This window comes from Lethenteron reissneri, chromosome 16 (genome assembly GCF_015708825.2).
Source record: "Lethenteron reissneri isolate LAM-NWPU_2019-01 chromosome 16, ASM1570882v1, whole genome shotgun sequence".
NCBI classification, from domain to species: domain Eukaryota; kingdom Metazoa; phylum Chordata; class Hyperoartia; order Petromyzontiformes; family Petromyzontidae; genus Lethenteron; species Lethenteron reissneri.
This window is the reverse complement of record NC_083794.1, coordinates 8,707,319-8,726,689: the sequence shown is the minus strand read 5'-3', so window position 1 is coordinate 8,726,689 and position 19,371 is coordinate 8,707,319. Positions and strand designations below refer to the sequence as shown.

Genomic DNA, 19,371 nt, shown 5'->3' with positions numbered 1-19,371 from the left:
CTGCAACGTGCATTCGCGCGCGGCGCTCTAATTTGTTATTAATTGCCAAGAGTTTCGCTCGGTTTTTTTTTGCTTTCGCTATTGTTGCACCGAGATCTAATTGGGTCACTGGCAGAGCCAGAGACACGTTTAGCGGGACACGTGTGATGTTTTCCCCACTGCCGGCATGGTAACACATGTTTCGTTGTAGATTTTAATTATTTTTTTTCCATTCGGATGTGCTCAGCATCTTAAAGAAATTGGTATAATATATGTTTTTAATCATTATTGTATTTGACAGATGCAAGTGGGAAATGCATCATTTTCTCTTTTTTGATAGCAAGTATTTGAACAGTCTTCTTTTTTTATTATTAATAATAATGCACAACTGTTGGTTAATTCACTGCTGGAGGAAGGCCTGCATGGTTATTTAAGGGCGTTGTTTGATCATGCTTTGCAACGCTGGTCAGTGCGGGTTTGGTGAGGTGGAGAAAGGAAAGCCACGACCTGAACCGTTTATGGCTGGGAATCGAACTTGACTTTCTGAGTTCGGCAGCACAGTGCGCCAAGCAATGCGATGTCATTCCCCCTTGCATTTAATGATCGTAAATGTAACTCGAGAGAGAAGTGTTAAGATTTAGCAGTGTTTTCTGCCAGTGTCATGCTCAGGGATAGTCACAGGGCCTGTCCAGTTGCAGCCTGTTTCAAGCTGCTCCGATATTAACTGTGGCTGACAAGTTGAAATTTTAATAGCTCAATCTGCAAGGTGTGCTATGGGTCCAAATTGTTCACGTGACACGGCAACAAGAAACATTTTTACCAATGACATCCGCTCGTTCAGTAACACCATATGGCTCACACCCCCTTATAGGCACAGCGCGGGGTTTGGATTCACTGAAATATAAAAACAACCAATACCATAAATAGTGATTTAATACCAGGATGATTTGAAAGTAATATATGAGTTACGTTTGAGTTGGTGCTTGTATAAAAAGAAAAAAGAGAATAAAACTATTGACCCCTTCAGCTGGCCGTTATTATCCAGGCTGAGAATATTTTGGCTTGAATGTGCATTCACCCCACTAAATTATTTCACATCGGCTTGTTTTTCTCATAAACGTTGGAAAATAACTTGACGCAAACTCGGTAAAGCTGGAAATAAGTGAACCTCAACATTTAATCGTTTAAAATGTTTGGGAGATCATAAGTGTTCGCCCGCAAGCTTTGACCTCATGGTCAGAGTTGAATCATTATCCCTTGTATGCAGTTGGAAAGCTTAATTCATCCATCCATTACTGCTGCATGCAGTTTTCTGGCGGCACTTATTCCCTTTCGAGCAGATGTTTGAGGTCACATGCAGCAACAGCAAACAATAACAGCTGATAAAATTCCCTGGGTGGCTCGTATGCGTGATTGACAATCATTTACATGCTAGCACCGGCCAAACGCTTCCACTGCTCCAGTGAGCAGTTCAAGTGTTGGTCCAAGCCACCCCCATTGTCTCACGAAATGCTCTGGCGGAGCTTACAGACAGGCCAGACTTCAAGTGCGTGCATGTTATCTTGCGCAGAGTGGTGAACACAGGAACCCACGCCTTCTATTCCTGCATCACATTTATTTGTCTGTCCTGCCCACCTGCCCACTATGCACCTCTTACACACAGTGGTCTTCAGACTGATTCTTACGGATTACGTAGTCGAGTTAAACTCGGGTAAGCAAAGCCCCAGATTAAATAAAAGTTTGTTTAAATCACATTGTAATAGTAATCAATAGCTGGATGAAGGCATCTCTATGCCGTGCTAATTATGGGATTTGTTTAACCATACTTCACCATGCTGGTCAGTACAGGTTGGTGAAGGAGGGTGACCCAGGATCGGTTCGGATATTTGATTTCCCATTAATGTTGGCCCTCGTTGGGAATCGAACTCAGTTTGGTGGATTCATAGCACAGTGTTCATAGGCGTGCAACGATCCATCGATTGATTTATGAAAACCGATTCTTGCACTTGTGTTAGACGTGTAAAATCCTAGAGTTTCACATGTTTCCTTTGCAGTGTATGAAAAGTACATGCGAATTGTATACTAATGTTATAGTATGCGAATGGGGTAGAAAAAACGCATTAAAACGAAGACTACGAGAATAGATTATTGAATCTAATTGCGATCCTGAATCGTGATAATGCATCAAATCCTTGAGGAGGGAGGCAGGGTGACTTTGTACATACCTAGTGTCTATTATGAGCATCGCTTCACTCTCAAGTAATAACTGTGCGCGTTCATCAATCACCCTCCCATAGAGAGAGAGAGAACAAATATATAATAGTTGACGTTTTGGGCAATGGTTCTTCTTCATAGCAGAAAGATAGTGAGGCCAGAGAAACGGAGTGAATGATCGTGTTGAGACTTCAGAATCAGAGTCTTTATTGAGACTGCAGGAGGAATCCGATGAGCTATGAAGCTCTTCATTCACAGGTAGGGACGGGTCAGCAGGTTACAACGGCAAACAATACAAAAACCATATCGCAGTGCAAAATAGAGAAAAAGCTAAGCAAGTCGCTAAATAAATAAAGAATTTTTTTTTTATAATTAATGCCACAATGCTCTTTTGCTCTTACATTACTTTCCCCACGGTATCACCGTGCGCAGATGAAAAGACCAACTATTGGGGAAAATATCCTCGTTTAAAAATAAGCAAATCCGAACAGCGCCAACACCTTGGCCGCCGCCCCTCTCGCAACGCTGGCAAAGTGGCCACATTGTGAATCCACTTTTACGTGATAGCTAGATGACCCGGGGTGTGTTGTGCGCGTAGCTGTGTAAGCGTGGCTACGAGGCATGCGGTTCGTAGCATGGGGGGATGGAGGAGGAGGGGGGGGGGGCTTGTCTGTTTATGATGTTTTCGCCTCGCATGCGTACTTGATGCACTCAGCAGCCCTCTGAACACGTCCGGTGGCCCTATTGTGTACTATTATTATGATTACAGCCACTCCCGCAGCTGATATGTCAAAACGGACTGCATTTGGGTTTAAGCTGTAGTCAATATTACAACTTGTTTTTTTATGGTAAATCTTCAGAGTATGGGTTTCTTGTCATTTTCAGTTTAAAGTGTGGTATTGTTACCACATTGTTAGCTTGTACACTATCGGCAAGCCGTATTGATTTTTAGACTGAATTACCAAACTACATAGTAAGATGTGGGCTTCGTGGCAGCGTAATGCAGATGTTTATAGATTGGCAACGGTAAGGGATGCCACTTGGGACAATTTTAATCATTAGATTTATAGCACCACTACCAGAATAGGTCTCTGTTGTCATTCAGGGTGTGGTTTGGAGAAGCAATTGTAATTTCGTTTGCCGTGCAAATAAAAGATAAATTGGAATAAATCAACGATGCAGAACGACGCAATGCCGAATGTGTGCAAAAGAATAATTTACGATGCTTAAAGAGCAGTTGAGTGTAATGAGATAAATCAAAATAATGTGGCGCAAAAGCTAAATAAATCAGAGATTTTTTTATTATCTGGAAATGTAAACTCGGCAATGGAATTGCTTGGGTTTGTAATGGTAATTTGTGGTTGCAGCCTTGTCAGGCAATTGGTCATTAATTGTTTTTTTGCAGCTTAATCTCGTCGCAATTTCTTCGTGTCCTACAGGAAATGATGCGAGCGCAATCCATTTGTGGAGGGACTAATTTACAAACGACATTAAGAAAATAGAAGAAAACTAAAAAAAATCCTTTGATGAATAATGCAAAGGACGTCAGTCAAACAGATTTTTTTTTAATACGGAAGGAAAAGGAAGATAAAAATTGCAATTCCTTGAAGATTTTTTTTAGTGTGATCAATAATGAATAGAAAGTTGTGTTTTTTTTTTTGTGGGAGCGCGTGCGGCGACTGGCGGGTTTATGAATATTTGACGAGACGGGCTTTAATTACGTTTCCTCAGTTCTTGAGCTCCGTCGTATTTTATCCGGAACGCTTGGAAATTCAATCATTTTTCACACGTCTGCTTGGCTACTCTGACATTGCAGCAAAACGACCTTGCATGCTGGGGAGCTGGGACAGGTGGGGGCGGGGCGCGGGCGGCGGGGGGGCAGCGACGTTGTGCGCACGCGTTCGTGTGTTGTGGTGTTGGGGGGGGGTAGGGTTCCGTGCTTGCATGTGATGTTGTTGGTGGTGGGGGGCGGTGTGTGGCAGGGAAGGGGCTTCGGGGGGATGGGGTAGCGGCAGGCGAGGACCCAAATTGGGTGAAATCACAGCGAGGGGCGCGGACTTTGATGAATAAGTGTAATATGAGACCATATTTCTAATGGCCTCCTTACTCCAGCGATTTATAATAAAGTAGGCGGCGAGCAGCGCCACGCTGAGATGTGCGGCGTGCACTGTATCGGCAGCGGAGGGAGCGGGGCCATGCCAGCACACCTGCAAGGGATGATGTATTCGCGAGGCGAGCTTAAGAAGGGGCGGGGAGGCTGCGTATTATTTACAAGCAAGCCGCCCGGCTCAAGGGCGACACATGCTCTTCCAAAGTAACGGAGTCCCGTCATAAAAACGGAGCCGATTTGTAACCATTACTGCCACGGTCCTGTGTCCACCACAGCCCCAGAGCAGCGTTTCCGTTGTCTCTTTTGTGGGTTTTTTTGGAAGTAAAATTTTGCGCGTGTGAAAGAAAAGAAAAAGATTCTGAGGTTTCGTTGAAGCGCCGTCGCTGAGGTAGCTTATTTAATGCACAAGCGAGCATTAAAAGCGCGGCTTTCTCGTGCCCCGTGCCAGTGCCAGCGACGAGCGCCGCTGTTCGTCAGACGGTGCTAGATATTATACTGAACGGTGCATATTTTTACATGACCCCCAAATGGAAATTTCGGCTTGTGTCATGGTGAACTCTTGAAAGAGATCAAAAGTATGATTTGTGATGCAAAACCATGCAAAGGTGGTCATACATAATTTATGAATCCCGAGCCGAATGTTGTTAAATGTTTCTTTTGCGTTTCAGCTGTTTGTGAAGACCCCTTATCAGTAATGTTGGCCTGCTCTGTTTAAAATTCAGTTAGCTTGGGGAGTGGTGTTTACGGTCCGATAAAGATTTTGGCACCGGTGTTGTTATTGGAACGTTTTATGGTGCAATTTAAGATATTTGAAACAAAACCGCAACCAAGATGTGCACTCTTCTGGTGCTTAAAACCTCTGTATGGCTTCACCAAAATCCAATCAGTATTTTAATTGATCATTTTATAAACTTGTGTTTGTAATGCCCGCTGTGCAGGGAACTCTATGTAGGCTTAAGCCATTCGCGAAATAGGTGATTTTTATTTTTTATTTTTTATGCAGAAGTTCATTTGTGGTACAACTTAACCCTCTGTTCTGCATCAAGGCAGTGGAGCCTTGGCCATAATTATGAGCCCGCTGTGCCAGTAATGCTGACCACATGTCGCTCTCTCCTCTCTCTTCCACCCCCTCAACTCTCCTTCCCCCTCTCTCCGCCCTTGTTCTTTTCCCCTACATTTTCTCTCCATTCTCCCATGAACCATCTCTTCACGAATTTTTCCCGGATCCTTCCCTGCGTCGCTCTGCTTGCTCTCACCCCTTCGGAATCTTTCCCCATCATTTTCCCCCTCTCCGCTCTGTCCCTTCCGCTCACCCCACGTCTCCTTCATTCCACTCTTTGCTCCATGCCCGATGTTGCCCCCCCCCACCTCCCCCTTGCTTCCTCCCCCCCCCCTCCCACTTCCCTCCTCTCTCCGCCTCTCGTCTGGGCCCGCAGCCGAGCGCGCGAGTTCTGGCGCCTGGACAGCTGGGAGGACGACCAGCGGCGACGGCGCCGACTCGTGCCCAATCGGCAGGGGTCCACGCACGCCGAGGCCACGCTGCGGCCGGCCCTCGAGACCGGTGAGGCCTCCTCTTGCCGCCGCCGCCACCACCTGAGCCCTTCCCAATGCCCAATCCTCACGCACGCACAGCCCCCCCCCTCCCCCCCGAACGTACGATTATAGCACCACGGCACCACATCCCCGAGCACACTGCAGTATGAATATTGTACTGGCACGCGCCAACAACACGCCACGCATCACCTTATGCCACACACCATCTAATGCCACACGCGTCCAGTTCACACACCACCCCATGCCACAGCAATAATACGGAACCCGCTCTAGGCTGTGCCATGTCCACCCTGTGCCATGCTGCACCACGCATGCCGCTCCGTGGACACCCCCTCACTCCACACCGTGCCGTGAGCACTGCACCACTGCAAGCAATGGCTCGTCCAGTATTGTGTGGTTAGCCTTGTTGGCTCCACCCGCACATCGGATGCTATTGGCCAATAAGCAGGGTGGGTCGTGAGAGGTTTGGTCCGAGTTTACGTCCGTCCTTTCTTCAGGCCTACATCGGGTGTTTTTTTTTTTTATGCACAGTGATATCTGTTGCATCTATTAATTCGCCAAACAATGCTGGTATTCATTGTTTGGTTGAAATATTCATATAAATTGTTTAGTTTTTTTGTAAGATTGACACTTTCATTCCGACATGTTGTCTGGCTACTTACTTAGCATTCACTTTAACTCCTAAGTTATAAGGCATCACTCCATTCGAAAAAGAAAAAAAAAAACAGTTTTTCACATCTAATTCCTTTCTCGTCTTTTATTTCCATTCTTTCCGCAAATTAAGGTGCTGCGATTTCACGTCTCAAATGCGGGGGAGTTTCACGCTGTAAGTGTGGTATTCCCAGAAGGATATTTAAAACAAATTTAAAGCAGCTGCTTAGCACAAGGATCTAACCAGCTCTTGTGATTTACGAGAATAATATCCAATATACAGCACAATCACCTGTCCGGAGAAACCAGATTTATAGCGGAACAGGGCCGAGCTCGCTCTCTCCCACCCCTCATTGCCCAGCCTCTCTGCCGCAGAAATCGATCGCAGAGCCAAAAGTAGGCAGGTTAGATGAGGTGGCAGGGTAATTGGGGAAAGACGAATATCCCGGGGCCCGCACTGATCAATACGAAACCAGCTGGCTGGCCGGGCAGCTGCCCCCACCCCCCTACCCCTCCCCCCGACCACCTTCAGCCCAGCCTCACAACGTCCATCCATCCTGTTCCTTCTGCGCACGCACGCACGCACGGGGAGGCACCTCGTTGGCTCATCCGCCCGCTCGTCCGCTCTCTCCCTCGCTGGTCCACTTTGCTCTGCAGGGAGTAGAAAACCCGAGTCGCCGTTCACGTGCCGAACAGGGCGGCAGCAACGGGGGCCCCGCCCCCCTCCGCTAGGATAGATTTCACGGCAGTGCCGGAGTAAGGATGCCCCGCCGAGTTCACCGAGCTCACCGCGGTATTGCCAGACGCAGCAGGATGGCTCCCGATCTCCCCCCCCCACCCCCCTCCATTAAAAAGTCCAGACGCCACTTGGCATCCACCACCGCCTCTCCCTGGGTTTCGCGAGCTCGGCTCACTCCAGGGCTGCGTGCATTTGTGCGGGCGTCGTTTATTTGGTGCCTTCTTACCGGCGATGCGATTTCCGCGGCCGTCTGGAACACTCTTCCTTCCGATGTTATTTAAAACTAAACTGTAAACTATTTTATTTTACCAGGTAAGGCCCACTGAGCTATATAAATATTTTCCAGAAGCGACCTGGCCACAAATAATAGCTCGATGAAATGGCTTATCATCACGTGAAAATGTATAGCAGCCTTCCGATATTGGGAAGACACTGGAGCTATGCACTTTTAAATATCGATTGAAAAAATGTATTTCTTTAGAAACTGCTCTCAGTGTTTAGTTTGTTGTTCTTTCCCCTGCACCTTCGATTAGTACGGTTAGCTACGTACGGTGCGAAAGAAGTTGAACATTCATACATCTATACCCGTGAATCAACGGCGCAAGCAGAGTGAGAAAAGCAAGTTGTCGTCGTGGTGGTGTTATGTGTGGGGGGGGGGGGGGCATGTAGGGGGGGGGGGCGTGTGGAGAGGGGGGGCGTTCGAGGCGTGCCCACCATTCATCCCACTCATCACGGCAGCGCTCACATAATCCCAAAAATGTGTGTGGATTTGTATGGCGGGGTCTCCTTTATATACACAATATTTTGAAGCGTAACAAGCGATCTCTATTACGTTAACAGTTGATTTAACCTCCTCAGACCTCAGGCTGTGCAAACGTTTTTTTTTTGCTTTTACGACACATTTGTGAAATTAAATAAATCTATTTTAAATAATGCGGTGACTCTCGGTAAAAAAAAAACTGTTCAAACACAACTGAGAGACTGTATAAGCAAGAATATTGTTATGTGAAGCCGAAACGTATTGCTCCAAGGGAATTCACAGCAGGACGACTGCGAGCGCAAAGGTTTTCATTCCATCGCCTTTAAAAAATAATGTCAAATTCATCAATTGCTACGTTTACAAAGGGAGCTCGCCGAAGGATGGGAGCTCAAGGACCCCTGGGGTTCGATCGGGGCCAAAGGAACCTGACAGCCAAGGTGGGATTTCGTTGCTTTGGGTTACTAATTGACGACATGATTACCCGTTCATCTCCGTCTTAGGGACGTAAAAACAACACAAATACGAAACGATGTTTAAAATGTCCCCGGCCCTTATTTTGGTTAATGTCATTTCAGCGTCAAAATGCCAGAGGGCCCAAAACCAAGCACCCGGGACTGTGCCGTAGGGCCCAAGACCTCCCATCCTTCACTTTGCTTTTCATTAAAGTGAAGGATGTTCTCTGCCAGTCGGTGAAATAACATTCAGCGCCTTGCCTACCTGCGATTGCTCCGTAATGCACTTTCAAAACACGTTAAATGTGTTAAATATCACGCTGGCTCCCGTAATGCATTGTTTGTTTGAAATGTAAAGTTTACGAAACTGGCATTCTTCAGATTCGCCTGCTTTAACCGTTTCGGACAAGAACGCGGTTCATTCATTAAAGGGCTCCCTCAGGCCATTCTGTCAAATAAAGGTCACTAACCTTTGACTAAACAGCAGCAACAATGGAGGTAAAATTTGTTTGCCCAAAACAGCCCTTATAAATCTTGGTATTTCACATTTCTTTCCGACAGGCCAAATAACACAAGCTCTGTGCGCTCCCGCGCGCCCAATTATCCTGGGTTTGAACGAACAGAGGTCAAGATAAAGTGTTGCCAATGAAGAGGTCGTTACTTGCGCTTCGCGTTAATTAATATCGCGGCAATGAGCGAGCGCAAAAAAAACAACAGAGGGGGGCAGACGGAATCCAATTTGCGTGCGGCTCGCAGTCCTTTGCACTCCCCCCCCACCCCCCCCCCCCCCCCAGTTCACAAATGAGAAAACGATTGCGGGGAAAATAAACAAACAGTTTACAGATTCAGGCATTCGATTGGCCCTTCCCGTCTGGTTCGCTATCCACAGTTTCTCGCCGTGACCTCAGCTGTCTTGCGCCGGCACCGTCGCTTTCTGCCGTGGTCCACTGCTCCCGCTCGCGACCTCTCCCTCGCCGGAGCCTTTCCACCGCTCCGACCCCTCTTCTTCCTCGCTTACTTTCCACCTCCTCCCCCCGCCTCGCGCTCAAAGACAATCCTCTTCTCGCCAACCCACCAGCCTCCCCTGCCACTGCTTCCCCCCCGCCCCTCCCCACTAAACTCCCCCCCCCACCACCCAACTCCCCGCCCCACCAGTCCCGAGACACTTCACTTCATCAGCCACGAGCGCGACCTGCCCATTGAGACTCGCCAGGCATGAAATTAAAGCCTCGCTTCCATTGATCATCGCGCTCTCGCCGTAACAACACTTTGTCCTTCAGGAAAAAAAAAACGTGGCGAGGGAAGGAGAGAGGAGCGAAGGGAACCGGGGGAATCCGACGGCGTGTCAATAACAGAGGATGCGTTTACGGACGGCCACGGGATGTGATGTCGCGACATGCGATGTCGGCGAGCCGCGCTCATTAATGACGAACGAGAGCTGCTTGGGTGGGAGCGAGGCTGTGCGTGCCTGGGTGTGCGCATGTATGTGTGCGCGCGAGGCTGTGTTTTGTGTTTGGAACGCGTGGCGGTTTTGTCGTCGGGATTAGTTGCACAGCAAGGCAGGTGGTGCGGTCTCGGCCTGTAATCCGCCTTCCCTAGGGCAGGGGTTGTTGGATCGTGTGAGGATTGGGGCGGGCGCTGCATCTACACTGGAGCTTCGGTTGACACGAAATATATGCTGGGTCGCTTGCAGACTAGCGTAGGGACATGATAAGTATCTGCAGCCAATGGCGAGTGGTATACTGGATGTGGTGTGCCGGGAGCAGATATCTATATCTGTGGTCGCAGACCTGGACAAATCCGACTGAATTAAGCCCTGACCTACACAGACACACGTTGCTGACGGTCTCAGTCCCCTCACAGAGTGAGGTTCAGCATTGGCACCATCGCCTTACGTTACACCTTGCATACAAAAGCTATCCGTACTTTCCCATGTTCGTAGCGAATTGTGGAGCAATGTTTCCATGTTATCTTCCCTGGGGTGACTCCAAAGGGGAATTTTTTTTTCTGCCGTAGTATTATTTGGTGTTGGTAACAGTATTTCGTGAAGTAGAAATATAACTCAACTTCCAACCGATATTAAAACATTCTTCTTTGACATTGTAGAGTTCACCCATATCGAACTGCCCTCATATCCTTTGTGTGTCCAGGGTTATCGATCACTTGTGTTTCATTTGTTGGGCATAAACCTCATCGGTAAACCCACATTTACAACACCCAACCATTGAATATATCTGTACTGCAATGAATTCAAGTTGTTCACAACGACTGTAGTATAAAAAATTAATAGAAACACCGACCTTTGTCAATCTGTTATTGGTTTAAGCACCCCCACCACCCTGTCATGTCGGTCATGGGAGTTGTTTTACCATTCTTCACCACGCTGGTCAGTGTAGGTTTGTGAAGTGGGGGCACGGTCAGTTCTGGTATCACCCGTCGACGGTTTCATAGCTCGGTGCGCTAACCACTGTGCCCACCACTCCGCCCAATTATTATTATAAATGACACCAAAATTTGTAAAATATCCATACTGCCGCTGAGTGTCACGTGTACACAGATTAAGCTGGGTAACCTTGAAGGGGTAATTTCTCGTCTCCGTATTGAGCGCCAGGGCGTCTCGCTGAGACGCTAAGCCGCACGTTAACCCGCGGAATCCTCTCGCCGAGCCGCGGCTGACATCATTTACCTATCCCAGCAGTGCACCTTAAGGCAGCGCTCTCGGTCAGTGTGGTGCGGTGCGAAACGGTCAGAGGGTTGCCCTAAAAGCTACGCGTCAGCTTTTAATAGTTGTACGAATAAAAACCAATTCCGTACCGATAAATTAATGTATTCCGAGGGCGAATGCATGTTGGAAAGGATTACACAATCCACGTGTGTGCATTATTTTTCCTGACTTAAACATTAATCAGATTGATGCTTCAGCAAAAGCAGTACAATTAACTAAACCTAAAAAAATACTTAAAAAATGATAATTTATAAAATAATGAGGTTAACGGCCTCTGCCTGTTCACTCTTACAATCTGCTCACATCTGGATTGTCCCCATTCGAGTGAAGCCTCAAGTAGAGTCGTAGGAATGACGCATTAACCGATCATGAAGCACTTTGGGCGGTCCATGCGTACGCATGCTTTCTCCTGACGTGTTTGTCATCATCGTCGTTATTCTCATTGTCGTCGCAGTGTCGGATGAGGAGGTGGCTCGGCGCGCATGCCGGGCCCTGCGGGAGCGCATGACGGACGAGGAGCTGCGCTCGCCCGAGACCCCCAGCGAGGGCGACGCCGTCGATCTGAGCGTCGACGTCGAGGACGAGGCCTCGGGACGGAGCTCCCCCGAGCGCGGAGACTGGGACCTGGACACTCTCACCGGTAACACCACGCGCATGGCCGCGGACGTCCACCCCTTCCTCGCTCACGCCGCCTCCGCCGTGTTGTCTCCTCTTCGCTCGACCCTCTTTGTAGTACATACCTCGTTCTACCCTCTCCTGCGACACCCTCCTGCTATACCCCCCAACTACACCCCCCCTCGTTGCACTATTCCCCTCCGATCCCCCCACCCGTGCTAAAGCTGCCAAACGTTCCGATTTGGCCAGGACAGTCCAACGGTTCTGCCGATGTCCCAGGTAGTGTTGCTTCCTCTGCCGTACAGAAGAATCGCGATGTACCGTGGGAAGAAGAGTATCTCACAATATCAGGGGAGGAGAGAACCGCATGTAAATTCGCCGCCACGAGAGGTGCATTATTATTACGCAACAGGCAAAAAAACTGTGAAATGTAATGCCCCGGGAAGACGTAGATTTACAAGAACAGATCCCTCAAAGAGAGGCTGATCCTAGGAAAACCTGGGCAGGTGGCAAAATTAATTCCGAAGCGTTAGTGAAAATTGGGTTTTTATCCTCGTTCAAAAATGTTCTGGCCACGTGATCGACTCACGATTCAGGTAAAGGGCGGAGCTACCTGAGTAGTGGGCCTGGGTTGGCAGAGGAGGAGGCGAGGCCAATGTCAGAAAGTGCAAGGCCACTCGGTGTGTGGGCAGGGCTCGCGACTGATTTGGCGTGACTATTTAAAAGTGGGTGGGGCTGCTGAATGGAGGGGCTGCCGTCTTGAAACGTGTCGTGGTTGAGCTTCCCAAAAATCAGATGGCCTTACCTAGCGCCACTCACTCTTGACGCTCCTCTTTCGTGCTGGCGGTGGCCGCGTTAATGAATGAACGAACGTGTGGATGAACGAACGAGTGGGGCAAAAGGGAGAGCTCTGATTGATTAAGCCGAGGGCATAATTGATTGATTCATTGACCCATCTGCGCATTTATCTAATCCTGTTTTTTGGTCGTACATTCACTGGCTCCCTCGCAGATTCGTTTGCGATTCGTCACCATTATTGCTCGTTTAATTGTCGTTTTGTTATTTTTGGTTCGTTCGTGTCGTAGTGCGCGCACCGCCTTTATCGTAGAGCAAGCAGCTGAGCTTCACGTGCACCTGCAGCCCTCTGTCAATCCGTTGCTGGATGAATGTCTCCCCAAGCTTTCGCCATCTCTCTCATTCCTGTGATGTATTAATCCGTATATCGCCTTACAAGACGAACTGATTTCATCGCTCCATCTCCGCGTTGAACGCGCTCTTGGTATATTCCCTCCTCCGGCTTCCACTTTGTCGTCATGCTCGACCACCGGCCATCTTCCCTTACGCTCATAAATTCTGCCCGAGGCCGTTTAATTTTCTTAACACTTTTGTACGTTCTATAATCCGCGACAGATACGCCAGAACTCGTCACGTATGTTGAACTTCTTTCGCACCCTACGTAGGCAACCGTACAATGCGTGTTCATATCTAAAAACACAGGAATACGCATACAGACGCCGGGTATACGTGGTATACGTGTTCAGGTCACCTGATAATGTTTGTCCCACCCCCCACCATCCCCCACCGTAAAAAAAACCCCACACAATCCCATCACCATCTGTGGCCGGCATTATCCCCCCCCCCCCCTGCCCGCCCCCTCCCAGCGGTGCCGTCGCATCAGCCAGTGATCCAACTCGCCCGTCGTTTCACGCTGCTTAGTGGGCGATACAGACGCCGTGGCAGTGATGGATGAGGTCGGCGTGGAGACGACTCGGATCGCTCGCTCGCTCCAGGGGCAGCGCCCGGGTCCTTCTGCCCCCGTCGCCACCGCTCGCGGCTTTTTGTGCTCAAACTGCCGCCCCCTTACCCGCCACTGCCGCCCCCGCCGGAAAAAAAGCACGCTCGAAAATTGAAAATTGATTACTTTTTACGAACCCTTCCACCCACACGGTCCACTCTCCCCCCCACCAAATGCCAAGTCTCCCACCCACCACGCCCCGATACGGCCTGCATCATTGCATATTCAGTAGCTCTGTTTGATAAATAAATAGGTAAAAGTGCAAGCCCTGCAATTTCGTGTCGACATCACTGCTGCAGCTCGGGAGGAACCCTCCAGAGCTGCTGCTGCTGCTTGTAACTGGGCCCACTGCTGCTTAGTGTGGCCATGGGGCTGCGTTTGCACCCAATGCAGCCCGCTTCCCAAAGCCACCGGTCCCCCACACAACCAGTCGGCCTGTAACGATGCATTGATGCAGTTGTTTAAGATCAACACTTACGCCGGCGATACACGCATTAAATCGTGCGCATAAGAATCAGTTACTTATCATTTGTGCGGCTTACATGATGATGATGTTGCATTCACGTTAACAGAGTGAACGATAGTGTACAAATAAGATGGAACAAATTAGTAACAATGCAAACGAGATAGTATACAAACGAGATGTGAATGCTGGGTGCTTCAAAAACATGTTATTACTTCCGAAAATTTGCAACAATACCACAAGAAATGTGGCTCCGGGCTCTGGAGACCACCTGGAGAAGATTCCAGGCATGCGTTGACAACGATGGCGAACAAGTGGAGACTATTAACATACATTTGTTATCATGTTACAGTGCATTATCCGTTCTTTTTCCATTAAAAACGATAGTCCCATATAAGTGTTAAAACATTTTTGAAGCACACTGTTTCACGTATTCTTGAATTTTGAACAGAGACTGTAAATCGTGACATTTCATGAAAGAAGTCCGAGTTCGGTGCCGGGCAGGTGCATGGCTCACATGCCAGACCCACAAACTCCCCAACCCTTATAATGTAACCAAATTTAAATAGCCACAGTTTTCTAAGCAAAACAAAGCCTTTCACAGAAGCAGTCTGTTGCTATCCGTAGCAGTAGTAGGGAAGCTTCAGTGTTACTGGGGGAATAAAATCAGGGCTACGTTTGTCACTCAATATTTCCTGGGTCGCTGGTAGACGGCAGGAGGTGGCACGTGACCCGCAGCTGCAGCCGTGCGAAAATATTTTTCCGGGCGAAATTCACCCTTGACCAACATTGAATGAGAAGATTATAGTGGTGATGATGATGATGACGGTGAATTTCCGAGCTAATCCTACGTCAATAAGCGCCCATAAAATTCCATCGCCCCCGGGGCGTTTCGCGACGTAAACAAAAGTGAGCAAAAACATGTGCGGGCAGCGGTGAGCTCGGTGTAACCTGCTCAATATCAGCCTTGTTTACAGCTCCCCCACGCTTGTTGTCACAATAGAGGACTCCTTGAGTAAACTCTGCCTGTCGCTGTCTGCGCTCGGCGGCGGCAACGATCCTCACCGCCACTCCCCGTCTCTCACCACCGGGAGTGTTGGTGGGTGAGATCCCCCCCACCCCCTCCGTGCCGAGCGGGTTTCGGACAAAAATTCAGACCTGTGCCCAAACCGCCGCTGCCGCTAGATTTTGCCGCTAGATTTTACCGCAGATTCTCTGTTGCGAGGGTGATGATGATGATGATGATTTTTTGTTGATGTGGCGCACAACATACGCTTGGGTGTCTCGGAGTACCTTGAATCTCATCGCAACGCGGTTGCAAGGGGACCCCCCAGTGGCAGCTGTCCCTGTGATGCGAGCACGACGTGACACAAAAGGGCATTCGTCTGTCAGGAGGGGGTGAGTGGTTTGAGGAGACTTTCACTTGGCTCTCACTTGATTAGTAATTAATTAAATTCTGTTCATGAAACGGGTTCCTGAAGAACCTGCCAGCATCAGAAACCATGCCGAGCAACACCGAGTGCAACCCGAATACACAACCAGAGAGATATGCAGCATAACCATGTTTTATTACAACCCATTGTCAATCCACTGCTTGGATATCGCTTCTCACTCCCATTAGTCATGGCCAGGAGTCAAACTCGGGCTGCCTGTTTCCTCGCGAACTGCACAAACCACTGCGCCACCACCGCTCCAAATGAAATCTATCCGTCTAAAGACAAATGTCTTGTACTGAACGTCGCAATGGATGAGGGTGGGGTCGGGGTGGCTTTGAAGGATACTCCAGGGGGAAGAAGGGGGTGGTGGCTGGGGCGGGTGCATGGCAGAGTAGGTGGTGGTGGTGTGCGTGTGCAGTCGGAGGCTGGGGGGTTGGGTGGTGTGGTGTTGGTTGGGTGTGTGGGCCACGGTTGTGTCAGGTTCCCTGTGCGTTGTAGCAGGAGACAGTCTGGGGGTATTGGTGGTGGTGGGGGGAGGTGCGGTCGGTGTTGAGTGCAGTGTGGGGAGTGGTGGCGTAGCGGTTCACGCGCTGCGTTATGAACCCGGCGACTCGAGTTCGATTCCCGCTCAATGGCCAACACCGGTGACAATTATTTGAACCGGTCCTGAGCCTTCCCTCGGTCCACTCGGCCTCAACTGAGTACCTGGTGCGGTGTGTAAATGTCGCGACTGTGGAGACAAAGGTGGTCGGGCGTGGTCATGGTCGCCCACCCCGTCATATTCCACGCTGGCCTTCATAGGTGCCACTCGCTAGCAGCACTTGCCCCCACAGTGTGTTAAGGCTGTACTGGGGGTGGGGGATCTTTGTCTTTGGTGCGCGGTCGGTGTTGAGTGCGGTGTGCGGGTCTGTCGAGGCGGCCTTCCCTGCGCTCTGTGGCTCGGATGAGGCTGGGGTTTGTGCGTTAGGGGAAGGTCGGGAGGTGGTGTGCGGTGGGAGGTTGGCATGGGCGGCGTTGTTGTGGTGGTGGTGTGGGCTCCTCTGTGTGGAGTGGCTGGCGGCCTCCACAGCAGACTCGCTCGCACTCCCCTCGCAGACGCTGCGAGCCAAGGCGCAAACGCGCAGGGCCGCCCGGACGGAAGTAATCGATTTTGCGTTTATGTTTTACACGTATGCAAACAACAGCACTGCAACCGCATATCTTACTGGACACCCGTGCAAACGAGGTGTTTGTTCTCAGGCGATTATCCAGGTGAAATATTTGAATTACAAGAAAATAATTGCGCATCTAATGCGTTCTCATATGCAATGCGTACATATACATATTATTATAATGGTCGAGATAACGATGCATAGACAACATACAAAGAGGCTATTTCTCCCCCATGTATTGTTATAGACTGTCGGTGTAAGAGTACTATTCACGAGCACCTATTTAGGCCAGCACGGCACGCAAGGGGGGGGGGGGGGTGGCATGTTCAGGATCAGTGGTGGCCACCTTTGTTTCCCATCGTGTTGATGCTCACCCTCCAACGCGTACCTACGACAGTATAACGATCACTGTCGCTTCTGCTTTCTCTCTTGGCAATAGTTATTTATCAGAGCTTATGCATTGTGTATACACTGTGCACACACGCACACACAGTGCATGTGTAATACTCGGACACATACGCACCAACATGCCACACTGCTCTTAACAATTCATTTACCAGCAATGCCATGCTATGCTAAAGTGGCATTGCTCTTTTAATCGAACAAAACAGATGACCTGCAAAATATTGATTTCATATGATGGTGCCAATACAATAAATAATAATCAGCCATGATCAATCCACTGCTGGATGAAGGCTTCCTGAAGCAATCGCCACCTCTCATGATCCAGCTATGCAATCATCCACAGAGCCACCTGCACACGTGAGCTGATTTGATCGCTCCATCTCCTTGGTGGAAAGCCTCTGGACGTCTCCTACCCAAGCGCCAGCACATGAACCTTGAGACAAGGATCACGATAGAGAACGCGCCCGACCCGGACACCAGCGGCAGACGCGGGACAAAGATCCCCCGTGTAGCCTTTTCCAGACTGTTGGGGCAAGTGCTGTGAGCGAGCACCTATGAAGGCCGCCACGGCACACGACAGGGCAGGTGATCAACACAACGCCCGGACGCCTTTTGTCTCCCGAGTTGCGTTATTTACACACCGTGCCACATACACATTTAAGGCCGAGTCGACCTCGGGGTGGAGGGGGGATGGGCGAGGCCCAGGACCGGTTGAAATATTCCCTGGCACTGCTGTTGGTCGCGAACGTGAATCGAACTGGGGTCGCCGCGTTCATAGCGCGGTTGCGCCAGCAGCCACGCCACCACTCCACCTAAGGGCAGAGGCCCGCACGAGCCCCACGCTCGCCACGAGCCGCATTCGGCGCACCGGCGGCGGTGCCCGACAGCCTCGGACAATCACGACGGGATGCCGGGAGCGGGGATGGTTGTGGAGGGGGGGTGCGGCGCAAGCGGCGGCGGCTCCCGCGACGCGTCGCCAGTCGCCAGCCCCGGCGCGTGCGCCCATCTGGACGGCGAAGGGGACACGCGGCTCGACCGCAGTCGCGCTCGCGCCAATATATATATTTTATTTTACTACGCGGAGCTCTTAATTACACCCGCCGATCCCCACCGGGGCGTCCGCGTGTAATCCCCGCGCCCGTCTGCGAAGGGATTAGCTCCATATTGTTGTAAGTCCTCCTCGCTTCCCCCACGGGCCCTTCGCACTCTTATTATTTATACCCTTCTACGCCCATGCCTCAGCTCCGAGGAGAAGCCCTTTCGGTAATTGAATATCTGCCAGTAATTGGAAAAATATTACCGCGACGCGTAAGGGAGTGGGCGGCGGTGCAGGGGGGGATGGGGCCGGTGGTTCGGTGGGGCCGTGCCACGTGCCGGCTGCTTTAAATGCAGGGCAGAGCTTAGGGAAATCAGCGGCCGTGTTGTATCTGTTTAAAATGTGTGTATATATATGTGTGTGCGCGTGTATATTTTACACACGCAAAAAAAAAGTATTTCTCTGGAGGCGCGGGGAATGTCCCCTGGGAATTGCAGGGCGCGGAGATGCGGCACGTAATCTTGCCGAAATACCAGCCGCCATTGTTCGAGCAATGGAGATTAAGATTGATGAGATATTAAGGTCAGACCAATCGATGTGAGCGGCAATTAAAGATTTTTTAATTAACCCGAGCCGGAAAGCTGGGAAGGATGAGGCAAGGGGAGGGTTGGGAGTTGGGTTAGGGGTGTGGGTGGAGAGAGAGGGTGGCTGCAGCGGTATCGGTGTTGGGATGAAGGGGCGCGGGTAATGGGAGAGGATGATGCCATGGGGTTTGTGCCGAGCGTTAGAGGGAGGAGGAGGAGGAGGTGATGCATTGGTGCAGAGGCGCGGGTGCAGACGCGCGCGTACACAGGCGCGGGTGTACGTGTGCGCGCGCGCGGCGTCTGCTGCCGTTTCCCCGTTAATATGCGCGACTGCCGCGTGCCGCGCTTTGTGCTGTGACGGCCCGGCAAGCGGCGAAGGAGCGGCCGTGTAAAATGACTGTAACGAGGGGGTGACCTCTCTTGTCAGTTTGCCCGGAGCGTGTGACGACCGGGGTCCTCGCGCCTGTCTGATTGTCTTTGCTCCGTTGCTCCGCCCCTCCCCTTCTCCTCCTCCTGCGCCTGCCACCGCCGCCGCCCTCCCCGCTTCACATCACCCACAGGAGGAGCCCTGTCTCCTGGCCGCTATAACCTTGCTTCCAGACCAGGCCACCGTGCCCCATCCACCCCCATCGCTGCTGTGCCCCCCCCCCTACACCCCCCCCCCCCCCCCACATCGGTGCTCGCATCTCATATCGTTGGCTT

At 50.3% G+C, this 19,371-nt stretch overlaps 1 protein-coding gene across 1 annotated transcript in view; it reads left to right on the top strand.

Annotated features, from left to right (window-relative positions):
* Positions 1 to 19,371, top strand: part of LOC133342936 (lipopolysaccharide-responsive and beige-like anchor protein) — a 281,221-nt gene that overhangs the window by 140,301 nt on the left and 121,549 nt on the right. The window contains 2 exon segments of the mRNA XM_061552330.1: positions 5,740 to 5,864; positions 11,639 to 11,824. Coding sequence (XP_061408314.1) covers positions 5,740 to 5,864; positions 11,639 to 11,824 — 311 coding nt within the window.